At 39.3% G+C, this 20,986-nt stretch overlaps 1 protein-coding gene across 6 annotated transcripts in view; it reads right to left on the reverse strand.

Annotated features, from left to right (window-relative positions):
• The window catches only part of Mgat4a (alpha-1,3-mannosyl-glycoprotein 4-beta-N-acetylglucosaminyltransferase a), a 62,502-nt gene that overhangs the window by 31,542 nt on the left and 9,974 nt on the right, over nt 1-20,986 (reverse strand). The window contains exons 1-3 of one of the 6 annotated variants that reach the window (XM_067757576.1): nt 17,046-17,288; nt 9,006-9,158; nt 1,768-3,196 (exon numbers count right to left, since the gene is read on the reverse strand). In XM_067757576.1, the coding sequence (XP_067613677.1) occupies nt 1,768-2,734 (967 nt within the window). In that variant the 5' untranslated portion in view covers nt 2,735-3,196; nt 9,006-9,158; nt 17,046-17,288. Of the gene's footprint in view, nt 1-1,767; nt 3,197-9,005; nt 9,159-16,979; nt 17,289-20,986 lie in introns of those variants that run through there. The other 5 variants (XM_067757573.1, XM_067757577.1, XM_067757574.1 and 2 more) reach the window with 5 other exon arrangements.

Here is a 20,986-nt window from a genome sequence, read left to right on the forward strand (position 1 = left end):
AAGTATTTGACAAAGTTTCCCATTCATTGCTTATCCACAAGCTGGATCGACTTGGTTTCCAACCAGGTCTCACTCAGTGGATATCTTCTTATCTCTGCGGTAGAACGCAACAAGTAATTTTTAAAAATACTCTTTCAGAGGTCATTAATGTTCCCTCTGGCGTCCCACAGGGCAGTCATCTCGGTCCAATTCTGTTCTTGCTATTTATTAATGATATCTGTACCATAATAAAATATTCCAAAATTTTAATGTATGCTGATGATGTAAAACTTTTTAGGCCTTATGAGTCTATTGAAGAACGACCATTGCTTCAAGCGGATTTAAACTGCTTAGTTGCTTGGTGCAACGCGAATTCAATGCCGCTGAACATCAATAAATGTAAGTTCATGTGCCTCTCTCGGAGATCTTTGCCAGCAGCCTCTTACGTAATTGATAATTTTTGTCTTGCATCAGTAAATTATTTTGTTGACTTGGGAGTCATGATGGATGCTAAACTTAGTTTCAATCTTCATATTATGACTACTGCCAATAAGGCTAGAGGTGTTCTATCATTCGTGAAGAGATGGTCTAAAGAATTTAGTGACCCTTATGTAACCAAAGCCCTTTTTACCACATTAGTTAGACCGATACTAGAATATGGATCAGTAGTCTGGAATCCACGATATCAAGTTCATGCAGATAGGCTTGAGTCAATACAGAGCAATTTTTACTTTTTTCTTTAAGGAATTTTCATTGGGACTCTGCATATAATCTTCCACCTTATACTAGTAGGTTAAGGCTTATCAATCTTCCAACTCTCGCTAGCCGTAGAGAAATGCTAGGCATATTATTTATGGCTAAACTACTGAATGGACTAATTTCTAGCCCCTTTCTTTTGAACGAAGTAAACTTCAATGTCCCATAACGAGCGTCAAGACATTACAAACCTCTTCTTTTGAGGCAGTGTAGAACTAATTTCGAATTAAATGAACCTTTCCGGTGTTTGTGTTATGATTTTAACACTCACTCGAATTCATTTGATATAACGAATTCACTTTTTACTATAAGGAAAACTGTCCTATCCTATCTTAACTCGTAACAAAATAAAAATAAAAAAAATAACAATCTTTATATGCTAAATCGTTAACTTATTTAACAATTTACTATATGTATAATTTTCTACTGTTATGTATATAATACTCAGCTGATGATTTTTATTCTGTAGCTGAGCAGTTTTAGATCTCGACGCTTAACAAACCTCCGCCTATCAACAACTCGGCAAAAACAAAAACATATCCGTGCGTCATGCGGATGCGCCCCTCGTGTCGGTTGGGCGGGCTTTGGAGGGTATTAATCCGTTGGGTTTATTATTATTATTATTATTATTTATTTAAAGTTAACTAACAGGAGTGGTCGACTAACAAAATACAAAGGAAAGTAACATAAAAAATAGCGTAAAAATATATACAAGTATAGAATTAAAAATGGAATTAATTAAAGATTTACAATTTTGTTTGACGTTGAACAAGAACTAAAATTAAACTATCGTTACATATTAAACAATTAAATTTTAAGATATCAGTTGAGACTGAAAAGTATTGTATTATGTAAGGCAACAAACGAACATTCGATACTAATGCAATTATACAAGTCGTTATAGTACGAGCACCAAAGACGTGTTAAAAAGTCCCTTAAGCTTAAAGTTTTTAAGTTTAAGAGGAAGCGTTTTTGGCTCAAAAAACATATTGAAATTGGAATAAAATATGTATTACATCATTTTTATCTAACCTTTTGATTGTGCATACGACATCAAATATGCAAAATCCAAATTTTGTTTACTACGCCATTTTACACGCTCCAACGAATCCTGCAAGGTGATGCGCAACGTTTCAAAATTTGGATAATATGATGCAGACGGTGCTATAATATCAACGAGACCACAATCAATATACGCCTCAAAATTCAATTCAACTTGTTTAGCGATTGTATGCACCAATTCCTCCTCAGATTCGCCAATATAAACAATAATTAACGTTTCATTTTGTTCCTCTTCATTCATATTTTCAATGAGATTTTGTAGAGTGCTCACCAAATACGACTGTTTCTCACGCTTCACTGTCGGTATACCCAATACAATACTAACGTCGCTACGTCCCTTCGAACGTATATACGATGGACGTAATGATGCGCTATCATCGAGTAAATGTGGCAAAAAATTATATGCTGACGGCAAACGTATTACAGTTGATGAACTAAAACGTTGTGTAGTATGTGAATGTGTAGAATTTTTAATTAATTGTCGCGCTTCGGGACTTAGCGATTTTAATAGGGTGGGCAAATCATTTAGCGAAGATGGCATAGCGGAGGTACTTGAATTAGTTATTTCATTACCACCACCATTCCCTACAAATGGTAATAGTGCTACTGTGACCATAGATAATGCTGTTGTTGTTGTATTCGAAAGATGTATATATTGTGATAATATGGCAACATCTTCTTGTCTCGACCGATACATTGATTCGAGATACTGTAGGCGAAAACGACATTCGGCTAATTGTTGTGATAACGATTGTTCGGTGGATAATTCTGGACCCATAATTAGTATAATGACAATACAGGGTGTCAATACCAAAGCGGTAATGGCCAGTATACAATTTCGTTCACGTATTTTAAACATTTTTATTGCAGTTACACGTCGTCTCAGTCTCGGAAGTATGAGTGGTATAAGTTTGAAATTTTTGGCGTTGCTAACCATTAAGAAAAGAGCAGAAAAACGGGGTAGACGTATTTAATTGAAGTATCACAGCTTATGTCAAATTACTTCGCTGTTTTAAAGTTACAATAAATAGTCCTCTTCAAAATCTACGCTTTCCATCAATTCACAAGAAGTGCATTTTCTATGTATGTAGTTGATTTTATTTATTAAAAAATATAGTAAGTAGTTGTTTTGTATTTGTAGAGAATATACTTTTGTTTTGCTGAGTAGAAAATTTGTTGTGACACTTTCCCAAACCTGCGCGTTATTTCATTGTTTCGGGGTTTGTAGTTTTCGGATTTTGGTAAGTTTTCGTGTCATATACATAGTTTGTTGTAATTTTAAAACATTAGATATCACGTTCTCTCTTTGGATTATTTCACATGGCTAGCAGTCAAAGCAGCTGATTAAACTTTCATTTGTCGCTCTTGCTGTCTATTGATCGCTGAACCATTTGAGCCACTGAAAGTAGAATTGAGTGCATAAACAAATAAATAATTTACTTTGATTGCCAGTAATTCATTTGTAAAGAAAGTTAAATAATAAAATCATAACCTTGACTTGATTTTGATTTGAGTGTTTTAACTGTCAAAGACGGCATGGTTAGGTTAGGTTGAACTGGCCGGTCCATGAGGACCTCCCATAGACTGAATGAGTCCGTAGTGTTACCTGAAGTTTGTTTTAACGACCAAACGGAAAAACCCTATCAAAAACCAGCACCTATGTTATAAAAACCCTCCGCCCTCTTGGCAAATACTAGAAGCTTCCTAGTACTTAAGCCACTTGCTGCTTCTAGATCTGACAGCTGTATCACTCCTAAAAGCTCGAGTCTTAGCCTGGCAAGCGCAGGTCACGAGCACAGAACGTGCTCGATCGTTTCCTCCTCCAAATCGCACTTCCTACATCTGCTATCACTGGCCAAGCCTAATTTAAAGGCATTTGACGCCAGAAGGCAGTGTCCAGTCAGAATACCCGTCATAAGTCTACAGTCCTCTCTTTTTAATGATAGAAGCAACTTTGTAAGTCTAAGGTTGTAAGACCTTTCATGCTTGGTCGATCATGTGCACCTCTCGCCTTCGCCTAATCTCGCTCAATCTAATTGGGACGTCTACGGAGCAAGCTTCAAGGGATGCGCCCTTTTTAGCTAGTTCATCCACTTTTTCATTTCCATCTATTCCCATATGCCCTGGGACCCAATATAGATGTATGCGTCTCCCTGTCCCGATTCTCTCCAGGGACTGCTTACACTCTAACACGCATTTAGATGCTGCGCTATGCGAGATTATTTCCTTAATTGCTGCTTGATTGTCAATGTAAAAGTTAATACGGTTGCAGCTCAAGCTATTCTCTTCCAAAGTCTCTACCGGTTTGGTTACGGCTAATACTTCCGCTTGGAAAACGCTACAGTAATTCGGCTGCCTGTAGGATCAGTTCCGGATCAGCACAGAATACCACAGACCCTACTCCTTCCACTACTTTGGAACTATCTGTGTAAACATGTATCGCATCGTCCGGCATTTGAGCTCCCTTGCGCCAACCGCCCACCTCTATTGTGGCCTTAAGATCTCCCAGATAGGGAATCAGGTAGTCTGTTCGTCTTGTGATTGATGATGTTAAACTACTATAGACGTATGGTCGGCGCTCAGGCTGACCCGAGGCACCGAGCCTTGTTGCAGTTGTTAACGCTATGTTCTTTGCTACCAGGTCTACAGGTGGAATGTGCAGAATGGCATACAGTGCAGCCGTCGGGGTTGTTTTCAGGGCTCCCATAATACTAAGCATTGATAGTATGCATACATATTGGGACCTTGTACCTCTTTGTAAACAAGACCATATCCGTCTTCTCCGCGTTGACTTTCAACCCGACATTAGATGCCCAGATATGAATATTCCGAAGCGCCCGATCCATCAATCGTTGAAAGGCACTTTCCACTTATGACGATTGCAACGTTATCTGCGTAAGCCGTAAGTTTTAAGGGTCCCTCATCAAATCGCCTGAGCAGTTGGTTGATGACCAGCGTCCACAGCAGAGGTGATAGCACCCCTCCCTGCGGTGTGCCCCTGTCCACTGATTTCGTGGCCTCGTACAATCCCCATTGTGATGTAATCTTCCTGCAATTTAACATGCAGCCGATCCATTTGGTTAAGGCTGGATGTACTTTAATGCAATTAAGACCATCCATAATCGCCCTGCAATGCCTAAGAAGACTCCTAGAGCATATTCCTTATATTCCAGGGCTTTATCTATGCTTATTACCACCCTATGCAATGCGGAGTCTACCCACTTGCCTTTGGTGTACGCATGTTGTGTTGTGGAGAGCAGCTTTTCATACACGTTGAACTTCATGTACACATCTATCAGCCTCTCAAAGGTTTTGAGCAGAAATGATGTTAAGCTAATGGGTCTATAGTCTTTGGTAGGAGAGCTACACGAGCAGTTCTCCAAGTTCCACGGCCGCTCTACTTGAAACTTGTAACATGACCGGGAATATACCATCTGAGCCCGGCGATTTAAACTTAGAAAACGTCTTCACTGCCCATTCGATCTTGGTATCGGTCACCAAGCCCGGCACTACCCGCTCCGTGATCGAAGTGGGAGTGCTGTATGCTGGCTCTTCTAAACCATCTCCCGATGGGAAATGTGTATCGAAAAGCACCTCAAGGGATTCCTCACTATTACGTGACCATTCCCCGTTCTCTTCTTTATTAGTCCCTGGACTATGTTTCCCCTTGCTAGGACTTTTTTCAACCGTGCTGTTTCGCTGGAGATCCTCAGTAGCTCACTGCACTCGTCCCGACACGCTTCGCCTTCCGCGGTCTTTGATAACTTAAACATTTCTTTCACCTGTCTTCTTAGAAGACTCAGCTCATTGCTCCACCATGGCGGCTTTGCTTTTCCTCTGAATCGTCTTAGAGGGCAAGCTTTGTTATACACAGTCATAAGCGTCCCTGTTAGGAATTCATTAGACTCCTCCAGTTCCTCTACATTGGCAAAAGACGGCATACTGTTATATTTGATAACGATATTTTCTGAATCGCTTTTTTGTAAGTTAGTATATTAACCAAACAAACTAACAAAATCCTCTCATAGCGTTGGACCACATTATAGCTGAATGTGTGGTTTTGTTTCTCAGGAAACTAGGGATGGGCGCCGGATGAATTTGAAGGTTTAGTGTGGTCTATTAAATCGTTCCTGAGATGGTCGGCTTATACCTTAATGATACTTGTTACCAGAACGTACCGGATCTATATCTTGCAAAGGACTATCAACATCGATAACACTCCTCAAAATCTTTGGGTGTGTCTTTATCGCTACAACAACAACAACAACAAGGTATAGAAAACTACCTGGATTCAACAAACGGTGTTTGGACGTCACACTTGAATATGCCATAGCACCTCTGAGTGTGGAGCTCTTGGAGGCAGTAGGTTGACATTTACGCGACGCGTAGCACAAAATTGTGTGGCCAATTGCTTGGTATGGAGTTAACTAGTAAATGACCAGAGGGTTTTTTTGCGACTCTGCACTTAAGAGGCAACTTCAGATGCATGTGTATTGAAACTAAGATTAGTATCAAACATCAAACTACAGATTTGGGATTGGCGAAATGACATTGACATGGATCTCTAGTTAATGAGTCATCTGGGTAAGCAAGGTGGCGTAGATTTATTCAGTGGCAATGCTAAATCCTGCAAGGTATAAAACAGGGCAGACTAGGGATATAACTGCTTTTGTTTTTTTGCAGTATCGTTAAGCTATGGATGGCCGGTCTTATGGGTATCGTCATACCTTGTCAAGCGAAGGATGAATCACACTCCCAGCGGATTAGGGGGTTAGAATATAGCCGCGGTAGGTTTGCCTGTCGTAAGAAGCGACTAAAATACGAAATAGATTCCAGGGGTTGTGTAGCGCAACGCTTTCAGGTTGCCAGCGCTATATATACATAGCTTCTCCAAACCCAATTGTCAACCTCACCTATCCTGTTTGTCTAAGCTTTGGTGATTCGGCGGGCGAATCGGTTTTTCCTTTAATTATATTATTTTTAGTGAACTGTATATTATTTTATTGTTTGGAGAGGTCGCTATGCGCATGTTACACCTTGTATGTATACATTGGGGCGAGCACTGTGGGCTCTAAGGTATTGGCTGCAGGTTGAGCCACGTTATTTTGCTTTGAAAAACCGCCGCTTTGGGATATAAATATTAAACTATGTCTTTAGAATATTTTACTAACCAGTTGAGAATTACAAGCGCACTCAATGGCTAATTAAACAAACGAAAGGAAAATGTTCATTCTTTAAGTCACTTAAACACTGTTTCATTAGTAGCCGTGGGCCTGGCGACCCCGAACTCCTCACGGATCTAGGGAGTGGGAGGGCTGTATGGCCTATAAGGTTGCAAGTGGTCATAACAAATCGTTACCGAGATGGTATGGCTTGGTACCGGAACGTCCGGCAAAGGACCATCAATATCGATAACACTCCATTAAGGCAGTGTTCTTATCGCTACACCAACAACAACAACAAGGATGAATCACAAATGGTCGGCTGAAAGAAATTTCGTCGAATCCCATAAAACTTATTTACACCAGCAGAGAGTTTGCAGTTACTTAGGTGATCCTTCTATTTGGCTCGTTTATATTGGTCGCGAAGAGGGGGTCATGTGGATATAGGATCACGCTCTTTTAATAAAGCTGCAGTTTGCAGCTGATGTGAACCGAGCCCAATTGATGATTTACCGATATTCACGTTCCTCTTACCCGATGTTACTCTTATCAAACGGAATGGGGAGAGCAGACAACTCGTTGACTCGCCCGAATCGGACTTTTTAAGTAAATGAAGGTTCGACGTTCAGAATTAAGGAAATAGTCTTATCGATAAAATGAGAAATGCTGAAACACGTAGGCCGAGGATTGATAGGCGTTGAAGGACGAGGAGATGCTGTGAACAATAAGGGGCTGCATGTGTTTTAAAGATATTGCGGAATCGATGCGGGATCGACTAGAATTAAAAAACCAGCCGCGAATCACTTTCTTATCAACTTATTTTCTGAAATGTTTTGTAAGGCGGTTTTTGCAACCGAATTAAGGTAATTTTAAGTTTGATTAGATGTTCTGAAAAGCAATTCAATGCTGAAAAGCAATTCAACGGTAGGCTTCGCTTGATAAGACCAGTGGATCTCAGCGACTTCCCCCAGCGGGTTAGGTGGTCAGAATATACCCGCGGTAGGTATGCCTGTCGTAAGAGGTAGATTCAAGGGGCTGTGTAGCGCAGCCCTTCAAGTTGCCAGCGCAATATACAGCTTCTCCAAACCCAATTGTCAACCTCACCTATCCGCGGCGAATACTGTTTCACTAGCAGACGAGGCTCTGCCGACCCCAAGCTCCTCATGGAATTGGGGGTGGGGAGGGAGGGATGGCCTGAAGGTTTAATGTGGCCATATAAATCGTTCCCGAGATGGTCGAGCTAGTACTTTAATGGTGCTGTGTTACTGGAACGTACCGAATCTGTATCCGGCAAAGCACCATGACATCGATAACACTCCCCAAAGCCTTCGGAGAGAAACCTTATCGCTACAACAACATCTCAGCGACTCAAAAAAATGACACATTAGCTTTCCGTCAGGCAGAATAGAACCAAGGTTGGTTTCGACACCTTTCCGGAGAATGAAAATATTGAGCAGCAAAGCTAAAATAGGCGGCTCTGGATATAATCATTTTTTAGTGATAAGGGACAAATTAGATGTGGTTAAATTGAAATGACATCCCGATGAACACATTTGCATTAAGGGTACAAAAAACTTGTCAAACAAGTATTCCGATACACCTAGCAGACATACATATGTATCCATTTATTAGTGTTCTATGAGCGTATGATTACACTTAAAGCGGAGTCATTGGTGCCGTTTGTCGTATCGCTGTAGTCGTATCCCTAACGTAACCCTATACGATATATTGTGATCGATTAATGGTGCCTTAAAATCGTGAATATTTCATAAATATGAAGAAAACGATAAAAATTACAAACATATTCCACAAAAAATAAGTCTCCTAGTCATAACGTATCCAAAACAATGAATAAAATATACAAAAAGTTATTAAATTCACCAACTCAAATATTTTTAGCTTATGGATATGGCGAAAAACCAAAAACCAATTGGTTGGCTACGATATGGTTACGACCTTAGCGTTATGATATGACACCAATAATCGATTACGTTGAATCCCATAAGGTTGGTCGAATCAGCTGTTATAAGGTTACCGATAACGCACCAATCTCTGCAGCTTTAGGCACTCAAGACTTGTGTCTAGTAGTCAATGTGTGGCCGTTGCGCCAAAATGCATTGTAAACATTAAACTACGTTCGTTTGTTGTTTGCAGTGTCTAGGTCATTGCACGACAGCCGCCAGAGTGACTCACCCATAACTATAACGAAAGGAAGAAAATAATTAAAACGTATGTATATACATTAGACTGGGTCGATTTATTCGATGGCGCGATATCGGTTAACTTTGATCCATACAAATCGACCCATCCTAATATACATACATATTTAGTCACCAGTGTTATATTAAACTAGTGCACAAAATCCTAATAAAATACGATCTTTTATATACGTACTAGTTGTGGTTGACACAGTATTTCACCCCGCTACATATACGATTACTTTTATCCAAAGTGTAGTTAATACCTACGCTTCTTTATGGCTGTGACTATGCGAGCAAAAAGAAGTTCTTTGACAACCTTCTAAAGGTTAGAACCCTTACTACCTTACATAAGATAATTTTCACCAAAGAACCTCATTGCCTATTTCGAAGGCTACAATTTCGTATTGTAACGAATTTACTGCAAATCCTCTTATTTGCAACCTTCTGCTAAGTTCGAATCACTAAACTGTTGAATAAATAACTCCAATATTTAATAATGCAAAATGGTCTTTATTCAAGTACTTCACAATAAATAACTCTACTATTTCCCCGACAGATAGCGTGCTTAATCGAAACTGATTGCAGCGCCTCTATTGTTCATGCCTTTTATACTCTTTGATTTCCTCGTTGCATCTTCGAGGCGCTTCTGTTATCTGCTATAATTATAACTACAGATGTACGTGTATAGCTCTCATATGCGCGTGTGTTTGTGAGCGACACTTCCACAATTATAATTGCATATCTCAGATAAGATATCTGCATATGTTGCTTCTCTGCTGCGTGTACGTACATATGTGTAGTCATAATGATTGAATTATTGATGTGCATCAAGTCACTGCTTAGCATCGGCTTAGAGATGGCAGTACCTCATAGTGTTGCTAATATTCGTAACAGTATGTTAGTTTGGGAACGGCAATTCTTTGTCACTTCGATCCGTCTTTGGAACTCCCTTCCAACTAGAATACGGCAAACAAATAAATGCACTGCATTTCAAGAAAGAGGTAATTTGTTTTTACAACTGACTCTCATTTCCTTCCATAACTTATGTACTTTACTGATTTCTTATCCTGTTTTACTCAACACAACCTTCTCTAAGGGTTAAACTTACTACCGTACTGCTATTGCAACTCTCATTTAACCTTAATTTCTGTTCTTTATTCCCTAGGCTAAGCTCTACTAAAATATTTTTTAGTGAAATTTTCTTATCAATTGTCTATTATATATTGTTAATTAATTAGTCAATTAATTGTCATATTTTTAAATATTAAATTTTTTTGTTTTTGTTACTATTTTTTTTTATCTTATGCTGTTTTGATTAGCACTTTAAAATAAGTTTTTCAAATTGTTGTGCTGGGAAATTAAATAATAAAATACAAATACGATACAATACAAATATACATATGTACAAACATTTTTCCATATTTCACACCAAAAATAGTTTCATTGCCCTTTTTCTAAAGTTGTTGTGCAGGAAGACAGGTTTGTAAACTACTAACGAGTTTGACGTTTTTATTCTTTTTGTTGTAGAATATAAACCTGTCCCACTCAGCATTTAGGTGATTCAATTTTGAATTTTCCTACATATCACTACAATTTGATTACTCTTTCTGACTAAATAATGAGTTATCATACAAGTGAACAAAAGCAATAATCAAATATGAATACTTTTGATGATCAAAAACTGAAAATCATTTTTCGATCACTGTTTGGAATCATTTTTGAAGTACTTTGATGATTAGATTTTAATATTTCATAAAAATCAACAAAGAGAATAATGAAATATGAATACTTTTAATGATCGAAAACTGAATATTGTTTTTCAATCACATTTTGGAATCATATTTGAATCAAATGTGTTTAGTTTAGGTGATCAAAAATGTTTAATAATTTCTCAATCAGCTTTCTGAATCTTTTCCGACTATCTTTGTTGACTGAGCAATAAATTTTATACTTGTTAAAATTTTACTTTTCATTGAAAATCTTATTTTTCCACGTGCACACATTTTTTCAATCATGAAGTTAGAAAAAATACATAAAATTTTGTTTATTTATACAAAATATATTGTAAATGCTGCTCGTAACCGAAGATGTCCCCAATCATTTCTCCACCTTCGGGTTCCAAGAAAATACATAATGGTTGGTCAATACAAAGTTTGTGAGCTATTTGAACCACAGGTAAGTGAAACTCTCTTGACATACCTGAATACGGCTTCAACATCCCGTACCTTATCGTTTTTTAAGATATTGACGATCATAACTGATGTTGGATGTTTTAGTCGCAGGTGTTGCGAGTGACCTGTGGTTCAAATAGCTCACTTCCGCATGCTTTCTTCCCCTGATGAAATAAGATTAGCATGTAGTATCTTATTTTGTATGAGATATGAAGACTAAATGCATGATAATCGCATTCAAAAATGATTCAAAAACCTCAACCAAGATGATTGAAATATGTTCACGAATATGATCAGAAAATGACTGTGAAAAGCATTCAAATATTACTCTAAAACAATTAAAGCCCAATTTTACAATGATATTAGATATGAACAAAAAGCGTTTCGAAATATGAATCATAAATGATTATTCAAGAATAATCATATTTATGGTACATTTTTCTCCCGACGATACGTTAATTTTCGAACAGAAAATGCTTTTAAATTTGAACGTTTTTAATCATCTTGGGGTATGATATTTAAATATTTTTTGATCAAAATTTTCAAAAAATGCTGGCTGGGGTTAAGTTTGTGGGAGGTTAATAAAATATATAAATAAATACGAGGTACAATAAACCTCAGAGGAGATTTAAGTGTTAATTCTAATACTCTGCGAGTGTTTCTTAAGCCACTAACGGGCTTTTCCCTTGAACACAGGACCTTCGGTATGGTAAGCAAGCAGGCTACCACGGTCTCGGCAAAGACTAATCTGCATAAATAAAAGATGAGTAAGTTGCAATATCAAGAGCGCAGTTCGCAATAGATAGTGATTGGGCTTAAATACTTTCTTTGATTAACGCTTACTAACTTCTAACAGATGATTTCGATAGTATATAGATAGGGTATATTCATACCACAATATTTAGCAAAAATAAAGTTGTGCTAAAGGGAGATGCCTGCTAGAGTTTTTCTGATTCGCCTGCTCCCAAGCGTCTTGTTACTGTTTAACTTCGAAGTATTTTTGCATTACTGTGAGCCACATGGATTGGCCTTATTAGGAAACATTCTGCGGCCGGAAAAAATGGAAAATGACTTGGGTGGTCTCGGTATTAAAGTCTGCTAAGCCGGCTAGCCCTGGAGGTCCATATCATTCGTTGTCGTTTCGGTCGCCATTAGGAAAGACACTGGAAACTTTACACCATGGCTTTTGTTAGTTAGTATATTTATATGGAGGGCTACATCTAGAATCACCCCACCACAGATCAGTACTCTTTGCACAAAGTCCGTTAAAAGCTTCTCACACTGTAACTGCCAGTCATAGAAGGATCTCCCATACATCTAGTCTTAAAGGGTGAACCCCGCGTTACTTAAGTGGCAGGTATCGCTACAGTTTAGTACTGAGACATCTAAAGAAAGGAAAATTAAAAACCCGGATACCTTAGTAACTGCTGTTTCTTACCCAAATGACTACACAATATTACTTACTTACTTAATTGGCGCTTAACCGTCTAAACAATATTGCCCTTCCTTATATTAGCTAGTTTGTCTAGGGTTTAGCATCTAAGCCACAGATCCAAAACATACTTATCCGGTCTCTCGCTACCAGCAATTGGGCCAAGGACAAATTTTCCTAACTACTTATAAACTAATATATAAATAATACGGTACCGGGTGCCATCAACATATTCACGGATGGCTTTAAGCTTGATGGGATGGTAGGAGCAGGCCTATTTTCACCGGATCTGGGTCTAGAGGTCAGAATTCGTTTTAGAGGTATGGTTCCTTCGGCAAAGTTTCTTATTTTGATCCCTAGAATATGATTTTCACAGAGCAATGGGCGATTTTTTTGCCTCCCCACAAATCGACCCGCCCTAATGGCCAGCCATATCATCGTGCGAGACATCCAGGCTAACCTTGCCCTCAAATGACAAGATTCTGATTTTAAACAAATCAGTTCTATCGTCACTGATAAGGGTTCTAACAGGGCATTGTTCAATAGGCACGCCTGGTGCCAGAATGGGGGCAACGACCTTCGACTATTGTCGCAGCTGCAGATGTACAGAAGAGGAGGAGAGCGTCCAGCACCTTCTCTTTCATTGTCCAGCGCTTAGTAGGCATAGGTTGGCCATCCTTGGTAAACCTTTTCTACATGACCTTGCTGAGGTCTCTAGCTATGAAGTCAAGGCTCTAGCAAAATATATAAATTCCTCGAAGTGGTATGACCCGCTTTAGGCGGGGTAGGGGTACTCTTTGAGACCGTAAGGGTATTACAATGGGCCCATTGGTGGCCTAAGTAGTGAGCTGTTACCACAGTGTTCCGCTCAGCCCTTGCAACCTAACCTAACCTATAAACTAATCGGACAGAGAAATGAACCCCAGCGGGTTAGGGGATCAGAATATACCCGCGGTAGGTATGCCTGTCGTAAGAGGCGACTAAAATACCAGATTCAAGGGGCTGTGTAGCGCAACCCTTCAGGTTGCCAGCGCAATATATAGCTTCCCCAATTCCAATTGTCAACCTCACCTATCCGTGGCGAATCATTAACAGCTGAGGCTCTGGCGACCCCGAACTCCTCATGGCTCTAAGGGGTGGGAGGGCGGTATGACCTAGAAGGTCGCATGTGGTCATAACAAATCGTTCCCGAGATGGTCGGGCTAGTACTTTAATGGTGCTTGTTACCGGAACGTACCAGTCTATATCTTGCAAAGGATCATCAACATCGATAACACTCCCATGCCCCAGCGGGTTAGGGGTTTAGAATATACCCGCGGTAGGTATGCCTGTCGTAAGAGGCGACTAAAATACCAGATTCAAGGGGTTGTGTAGCGCAACCTTTTCATGTTGCCAGCGCAATATATAGCTTCTCCAATTCCAATTGTCAACCTTACCTATCCGTGGGGAATCAGTAACAGCTGAGGCTCTGGCGACCCCGAACTCCTCATGGTTCTAAGGGGTGGGAGGGCGGTATGACCTAGAAGGTCGCACGTGGTCATAACAAATCGTTCCCGAGATGGTCGGGCTTGGTACCGGAACGTACCGGATCTGAATCCGGCAACTCGAACACACTCCCCAAGGCCTTCGGGGAGTTTCCTTATCGCTACAACAATAACAACAACAACAAGTAAGGAAGGCTAAGTTCGGGTGTAACCGAACATTACATACTCAGTTGAGAGCTATGGAGACAAAATAAGGGAAAATCACCAGGTAGGAAATTGAACCTAGGGTAACCCTGGAATGTGTTTGTATGACATGTGTATCAAATGGAAGGTATTAAAGAGTATTTTAAGAGGGAGTGGGCCATAGGTCTATAGGTGGACGCCATTTAGGGATATCGCCATAAAGGTGGACAAGGGCTGACTCTAGAATTTGTTTGTACGATATGGGTATCAAATGAAAGGTGTTAATGAGTATTTTAAAAGGGAGTGGGCCTCAGTCATATAGGTGGACGCCTTTTCGAGATATCGCCATAAAGGTGGACCAGGCGTGGCTCTAGAATTTGTTTGTACGATATGGGTATCAAAAGAAAGGTGTTAATGAGTATTTTAAAAGGGCGTGGGCCTTAGTTCTATAGGTGGACGCCTTTTCGAGATATCGCCATAAAGGTGGACCAGGGGTGACTCTAGAATGTGTTTGTACGATATGGGTATCAAATGAAAGGTGTTAATGAGTATTTTAAAAGGGAGTGGGCCTTAGTTCTATAGGTGGACGCCTTTTCGAGATATCGCCATAAAGGTGGACCAGGGGTGACTCTAGAATTTGTTTGTATGATATGGGTATCAAAAGAAAGGTGTTCATGAGTATTTTAAAAGGGAGTAGGCCTTAGTTCTATAGGTGGACGCCTTTTCGAGATATCGCCATAAAGGTGGACCAGGGGTGACTCTGGAATTTGTTTGTACGATATGGGTATCAAATGAAAGGTGTTAATGAGTATTTTAAAAGGGCGTGGGCCTTAGTTCTATAGGTGGACGCCTTTTCGAGATATCGCCATAAAGGTGGACCAGGGGTGACTCTAGAATTTGTTTGTACGATATGGGTATCAAATGAAAGGTGTTAATGAGTATTTTAAAAGGGAGTGGGCCTCAGTCATATAGGTGGACGCCTTTTCGAGATATCGCCATAAAGGTGGACCAGGGGTGGCTCTAGAATTTGTTTGTACGATATGGGTATCAAAAGAAAGGTGTTAATTAGTATTTTAAAAGGGCGTAGGCCTTATGTCTATAGGTGGACGCCTTTTCGAGATATCGCCATAAAGGTGGACCAGGGGTGACTCTAGAATTTGTTTGTACGATATGGGTATCAAATGAAAGGTGTTAATGAGTATTTTAAAAGGGAGTGGGCCGTAGTTCTATAGGTGGACGCCTTTTCGAGATATCGCCATAAAGGTGGACCAGGGGTGACTCTAGAATTTGTTTGTATGATATGTGTATCAAAAGAAAGGTGTTAATGAGTATTTTAAAAGGGAGTGGGCCTTAGTTCTATAGGTGTACGCCTTTTCGAGATATCGCCATAAAGGTGGACCAGGGGTGACTCTAGAATTTGTTTTTACGATATGGGTATCAAATGAAAGGTGTTAATGAGTATTTTAAAAGGGCGTGGGCCTTAGTTCTATAGGTGGACGCCTTTTCGAGATATCGCCATAAAGGTGAACCAGGGTGACTCTAGAATTTGTTTGTACGATATGGGTATCAAATGAAAGGTGTTAATGAGTGTTTTAAAAGGGAGTGGGCCTTAGTTCTATAGGTGGACGCCTTTTCGGGATATCGTTATAAAGGTGGACCAGGGTTGACTCTAGAATGCGTTTGTACGATATGGGTATCAAATGAAAGGTGTTAATGAGTATTTTAAAAAGGCGTGGACCTTAGTTCTATAGGTGGACGCCTTTTCGAGATATCGCCATAAAGGTGGACCAGGGTGACTCTAGAATTCGTTTGTACGATATGGGTATCAAATTAAAGGTATTAATGAGGGTTTTAAAAGGGAGTGGTGGTAGTTGTATATGTGAAGGCGTTTTCGAGGTATCGACCAAAATGTGGACCAGGGTGACCCAGAACAACATCTGTCGGGTACTGCTAATTTATTTATATATGTAATACCACGAACAGTATTCCTGCCAAGATTCCAAGGGCTTTAGATTTCGCCCTGCAGAACTTTTTCATTTTCTTCTACTTAATATGGTAGGTGTCACACCCATTTTACAAAGTTTTTTTCTAAACTTATATTTTGCGTTAATAAACCAATCCAATTACCATCTTCCATCACTTTCTTCGTATTTGGTATAGAAATATGGCATTTATTAATTTTTCGTAATTTTCGATATCGAAAAAGTGGGCGTGGTCATAGTCGGATGTCGGCCATTTTCTATACCAATACAAAGTGAGTTCAGATAAGTACGTGAACTGAGTTTAGTAAAGATATATCGATTTTTGCTCAATTTATCGTATTAACGGCCGAGCGGAAGGAGAGACGGTCGACTGTGTATAAAAACTGGGCGTGGCTTCAACCGATTTCGCCCATTTTCACAGAAAACAGTTATCGTCCTAGAATCTAAGCCCCTACCAAATTTCACAAGGATTGGTAAATTTTTGTTCGACTTATGGCATTAAAAGTATCCTAGACAAATTAAATGAAAAAGGGCGGAGCCACGCCCATTTTGAAATTGTTGTGTCACCTGTTATCTTCGGATTCCATCGTGTCCGACACTGCTTATGGTACGCCATGTGCGTTACCTTCTTACCGCTGGTTTAACGTCTTGGAGGTCGCCGCCTCCATATTGTCGCCATACTGCTGCCTAAAATTTTACGCGAGGCGGTCTCCTTCGCCAGTACCTCATTTAGGTTATAATAAAAAACTAGTTTATTCTACAAACTTTACTTGAGATTTTATTAAAGTAAAAAGTTGAGAAACACGTCTGAGGTTTTTAGTGTCGAAAATTATAGTGACGCTTCGTTCTTTTTTTCCCTATCTTATTTTCTATTTGTTTTGTGTGACGTTGGCTGCAGTTGTACTTGACATGCGTGTTGCCACTGCGTGCGCCTGTCAAGTACAACTAAAGCCCCAACCACATAGGATACTTTACTATATTTTGCTAATGCTACAAAATTTTCTTTTATTTTTATATTTTGTTGCACCATATCATTACTGGAGTTGAATGTTGACATAATTTACTTATATACTGTAAAGATATTAACTTTTCTTTTATTTTAAAATTTGACTTTAAAAATTTTTTTTCTTAAAGTGGGCATGGTCGTTCTCCGATTTGGCTAATTTTTATTAAACATACATATAGTAATAGGAGCAACGTTCCTGCCAAATTTCATCATGATATCTTCAACGACTGCCAAATTACAGCTTGCAAAACTTTCAAATTACCTTCTTTTAAAAGTGGGCGGTGCCACGCCCATTGTCCAAAATTTTACTAATTTTCTATTCTGCGCCATAAGTTCAACTCACCTACCAAGTTTCATCGCTTTATCGCACTTTTTCCATTTTTCGAAATTTTCGATATCGAAAAAGTGGGCGTGGTTATAGTCCGATATCGTTCATTTTAAATAGCGATCTGAGATGAGTGCCCAGGAACCTACATACCAAATTTCATCAAGATACCTCAAAATTTACTTAAGTTATCGTGTTAACGCACGGACGGACATGGCTCAATCAAATTTTTTTTCGATACTGATGATTTTGATATATGGAAGTCTATATCTATCTCGATTCCTTTATACCTGTACAACCAACCGTTATCCAATCAAAGTTAATATACTCTGTGAGCTCTGCTCAACTGAGTATAAAAACATAACACTCCCCAAAACCTTCGTGGAGTGTCCTTATCGCTACATCAACAACAATAACCTTGCGAAACAACACGACCCTAGGGACCCTCAAATTATCAACCTTAAAATGCAAATAGGAAGGGAATCTTAAGAACTGCAACCTCTCTGCGGTTGTTTTTAAATTGTGGTCAACCGTCAAATCCATGTCTAACCGACAAAATACAATGACAAAACATTCATTACCTTTAGTGATAAAACTGTCGAACTCGAAGGCGCCAGTGCTTTCTGCCTGCAATTTAGTAGACAATGCTAGACGTCGTGCAAAGAGACGGACACATAAACACAAACACGACGTGCCACACATATATATCTAATATATAAAATTCTTCTGTCACGGTTTTAGAGGCTAAACTCCTCCGAAACGGCTAAACCGATTCTCATGAAATTTTGTGAGCATATTGGGTAGGTCTGAGAATCGGCCAACGTCTACCTTTTTTTCGCTACGTGCCTAGGGTCTTTAGATCAAAACGTGGACCCGAGTACCCCTATAATGTGTTTATACAATATGGATATCAAGTGAGTGCTATAGTACAGGATAATTTTCATACCCCTGGGTGACCAGGGTCTCGAGATATAGCCCAAAACGTGGACCCGGGTACCCCTAGAATGTGTTTATACAATATGGATATCAAATGAAAGCTGTTGATGAGTGCTATAGTACGGGATAATTTGCATACAACTGAGAGGCTAGGGTCTCGAGATATAGCCCAAAAACGTGGACCCGGGTTCTCCTAGAATGTGTTTATACAATATCGATATCAAATGAAAGCTGTTGATGAGCTCTATAGTACAGGATAATTTTCATACAACTGGGAGGCTAGGGTCTCGAGATATAGCCCAAAACGTGGACCCCGGTACCCCTAGAATGGGTTTATACAATATGGATATCAAATGAAAGCTGTTGATGAGTGCTATAGTACAGGATAATTTTCATACAACTGGGAGGCTAGGGTCAAATGAAAGCTGTTGACGAGTGCTATAGTACAGGATAATTTTCATACCCCTGGGTGACTAGGGTCTCGAGATATAGGCCAAAACGTGGACCCGGGTAACCCTAGGATGTGTTTGTACAATATGGGTATCAAATGGAAGCTGTTGATGAATGCTATAGTATAGAGTATTTTTCATGCCGCTCCGTGACTAGGGTCTCGAGATATAGACCAAAACGTGGACCCGGATAACTTTAGGATGTGTTTGAACCACATGAGTATCCATTGTAAGTTGTTGATAAATGCTAATGAAACGGGGGCTTGTCATTTCGCTGGGTAACTAAGGACTCGATATATAGACCAATTGGGAACTCGCCTTCAGGTTAAGAGATTGTATTCTTATGTACTACAACCAGTTAAAAAGGTATATTCAATCACATAATATAATGTTTTTACCTGAAGGCGCTGAAAAGCGCCCAATGTCTGGTGAAATTATTTTGAAAAACACACCAAAAACCCATTTGTTTGGTCAGATTCATCCCACTTAGCCAGCGGATTATACGTTTTCATATTAACATACATACATCAATAATAGTTTAATTATTTACTAACCGATTTGTTACATACTTAGCTACGCTCTTTCGCTATCAAAATGTATGTACTTTCGTCTTAACTAGCTTACTTATTATTCCCACCTACAAACTTAATTGCATTATATTTATATCAACATGTATGTATGTAGCAGGCAGATCGACAAACAAAGTAGGCTTTGAAAAGACATCGAACAATATTACGGTGCATTTTTTTGCATAGAGAAATACATGAATATTTTGTATAGATAGGTATATAGAGCTTTGGCTCTTAGCATTAAGAAAATTCAAATAATAATAATAAATAAATGACATGAATAGAACAATGAAAGTATGGCTAAGTAACGACACGTGGACTCTAGTTGAACAGCGCCGACAAATCAAAGAATCCCTTCTCAGATGGGAAAATAATACAGATTCAGTTGAAGCAAGAGTTATCAGCAAACTATAAAGAAAAATGCGGACAAATAAAGAAGTCAGCTAGAAAGGATAAGAGAAAATGGGTTGACGCTTTAGCAAGTCGAGCCGAGACGGCAGCTAGACTAAATAACATGAAGGAACTATATGGCATAAGCAGAGAACTCACTGGGAAGCATTATAATGGACCAAAACCAATTAAAGATACATATGGAAACATTATCACTAACAGTGAACAACAAATGAAGGTATGGGTGGAGCACTTTAAGAATGTTTTGAATAATCCTTTAGGTGCTTATAGCGAGGACGCGGGCAACAGTGATAGTATCTTAAACTCCAGCAACCAACCCCACTTTAGTGAAGTGAACAGTTCGCCGCCCACCAAAAATGAAATTATAACTACGATCAAGTCCCTAAAGAAAGGTAAAGCACCAGGAATTGATAACATATATGCTGAATACCTCAAAGCCGATCCAGATACTGCAGCCGAAACTCTGCTTCAAATTTTTCGTCAGATATGGGAAGAAGAATCCTACCCCCATCAATGGAACGAAGGCATTCTTGTGAAAGTTCCAAAAAAAGGAGATGCTTCACATTGCAACAATTACAGAGGTGTCACTTTACTCCCTATTCCCAGCAAAGTATTCTCTACGATTTTACTAACGAGAATTCAAGAGGCCGTGGAAACAACGTTACGGGAAAACCAGTTTGGCTTTAGACAAAACAGATCCTGCGTTGACCTAATAAATACTGTTCGAATTATTGTGGAACAATGCTGCGAATATAGAACATCCGCCTATTTACTACTAATTGACTTCAAAAAAGCCTTTGGCAGCCTTGACAGGCAATTCATATGGGATGTATTACAAAGCCGAGGTATGCCCACTAAAATAATCAACATTATAAAGG

The sequence above is a fragment of the Eurosta solidaginis genome, chromosome 5 (genome assembly GCF_040869045.1).
Source record: "Eurosta solidaginis isolate ZX-2024a chromosome 5, ASM4086904v1, whole genome shotgun sequence".
NCBI classification, from domain to species: Eukaryota; Metazoa; Arthropoda; class Insecta; order Diptera; family Tephritidae; genus Eurosta; species Eurosta solidaginis.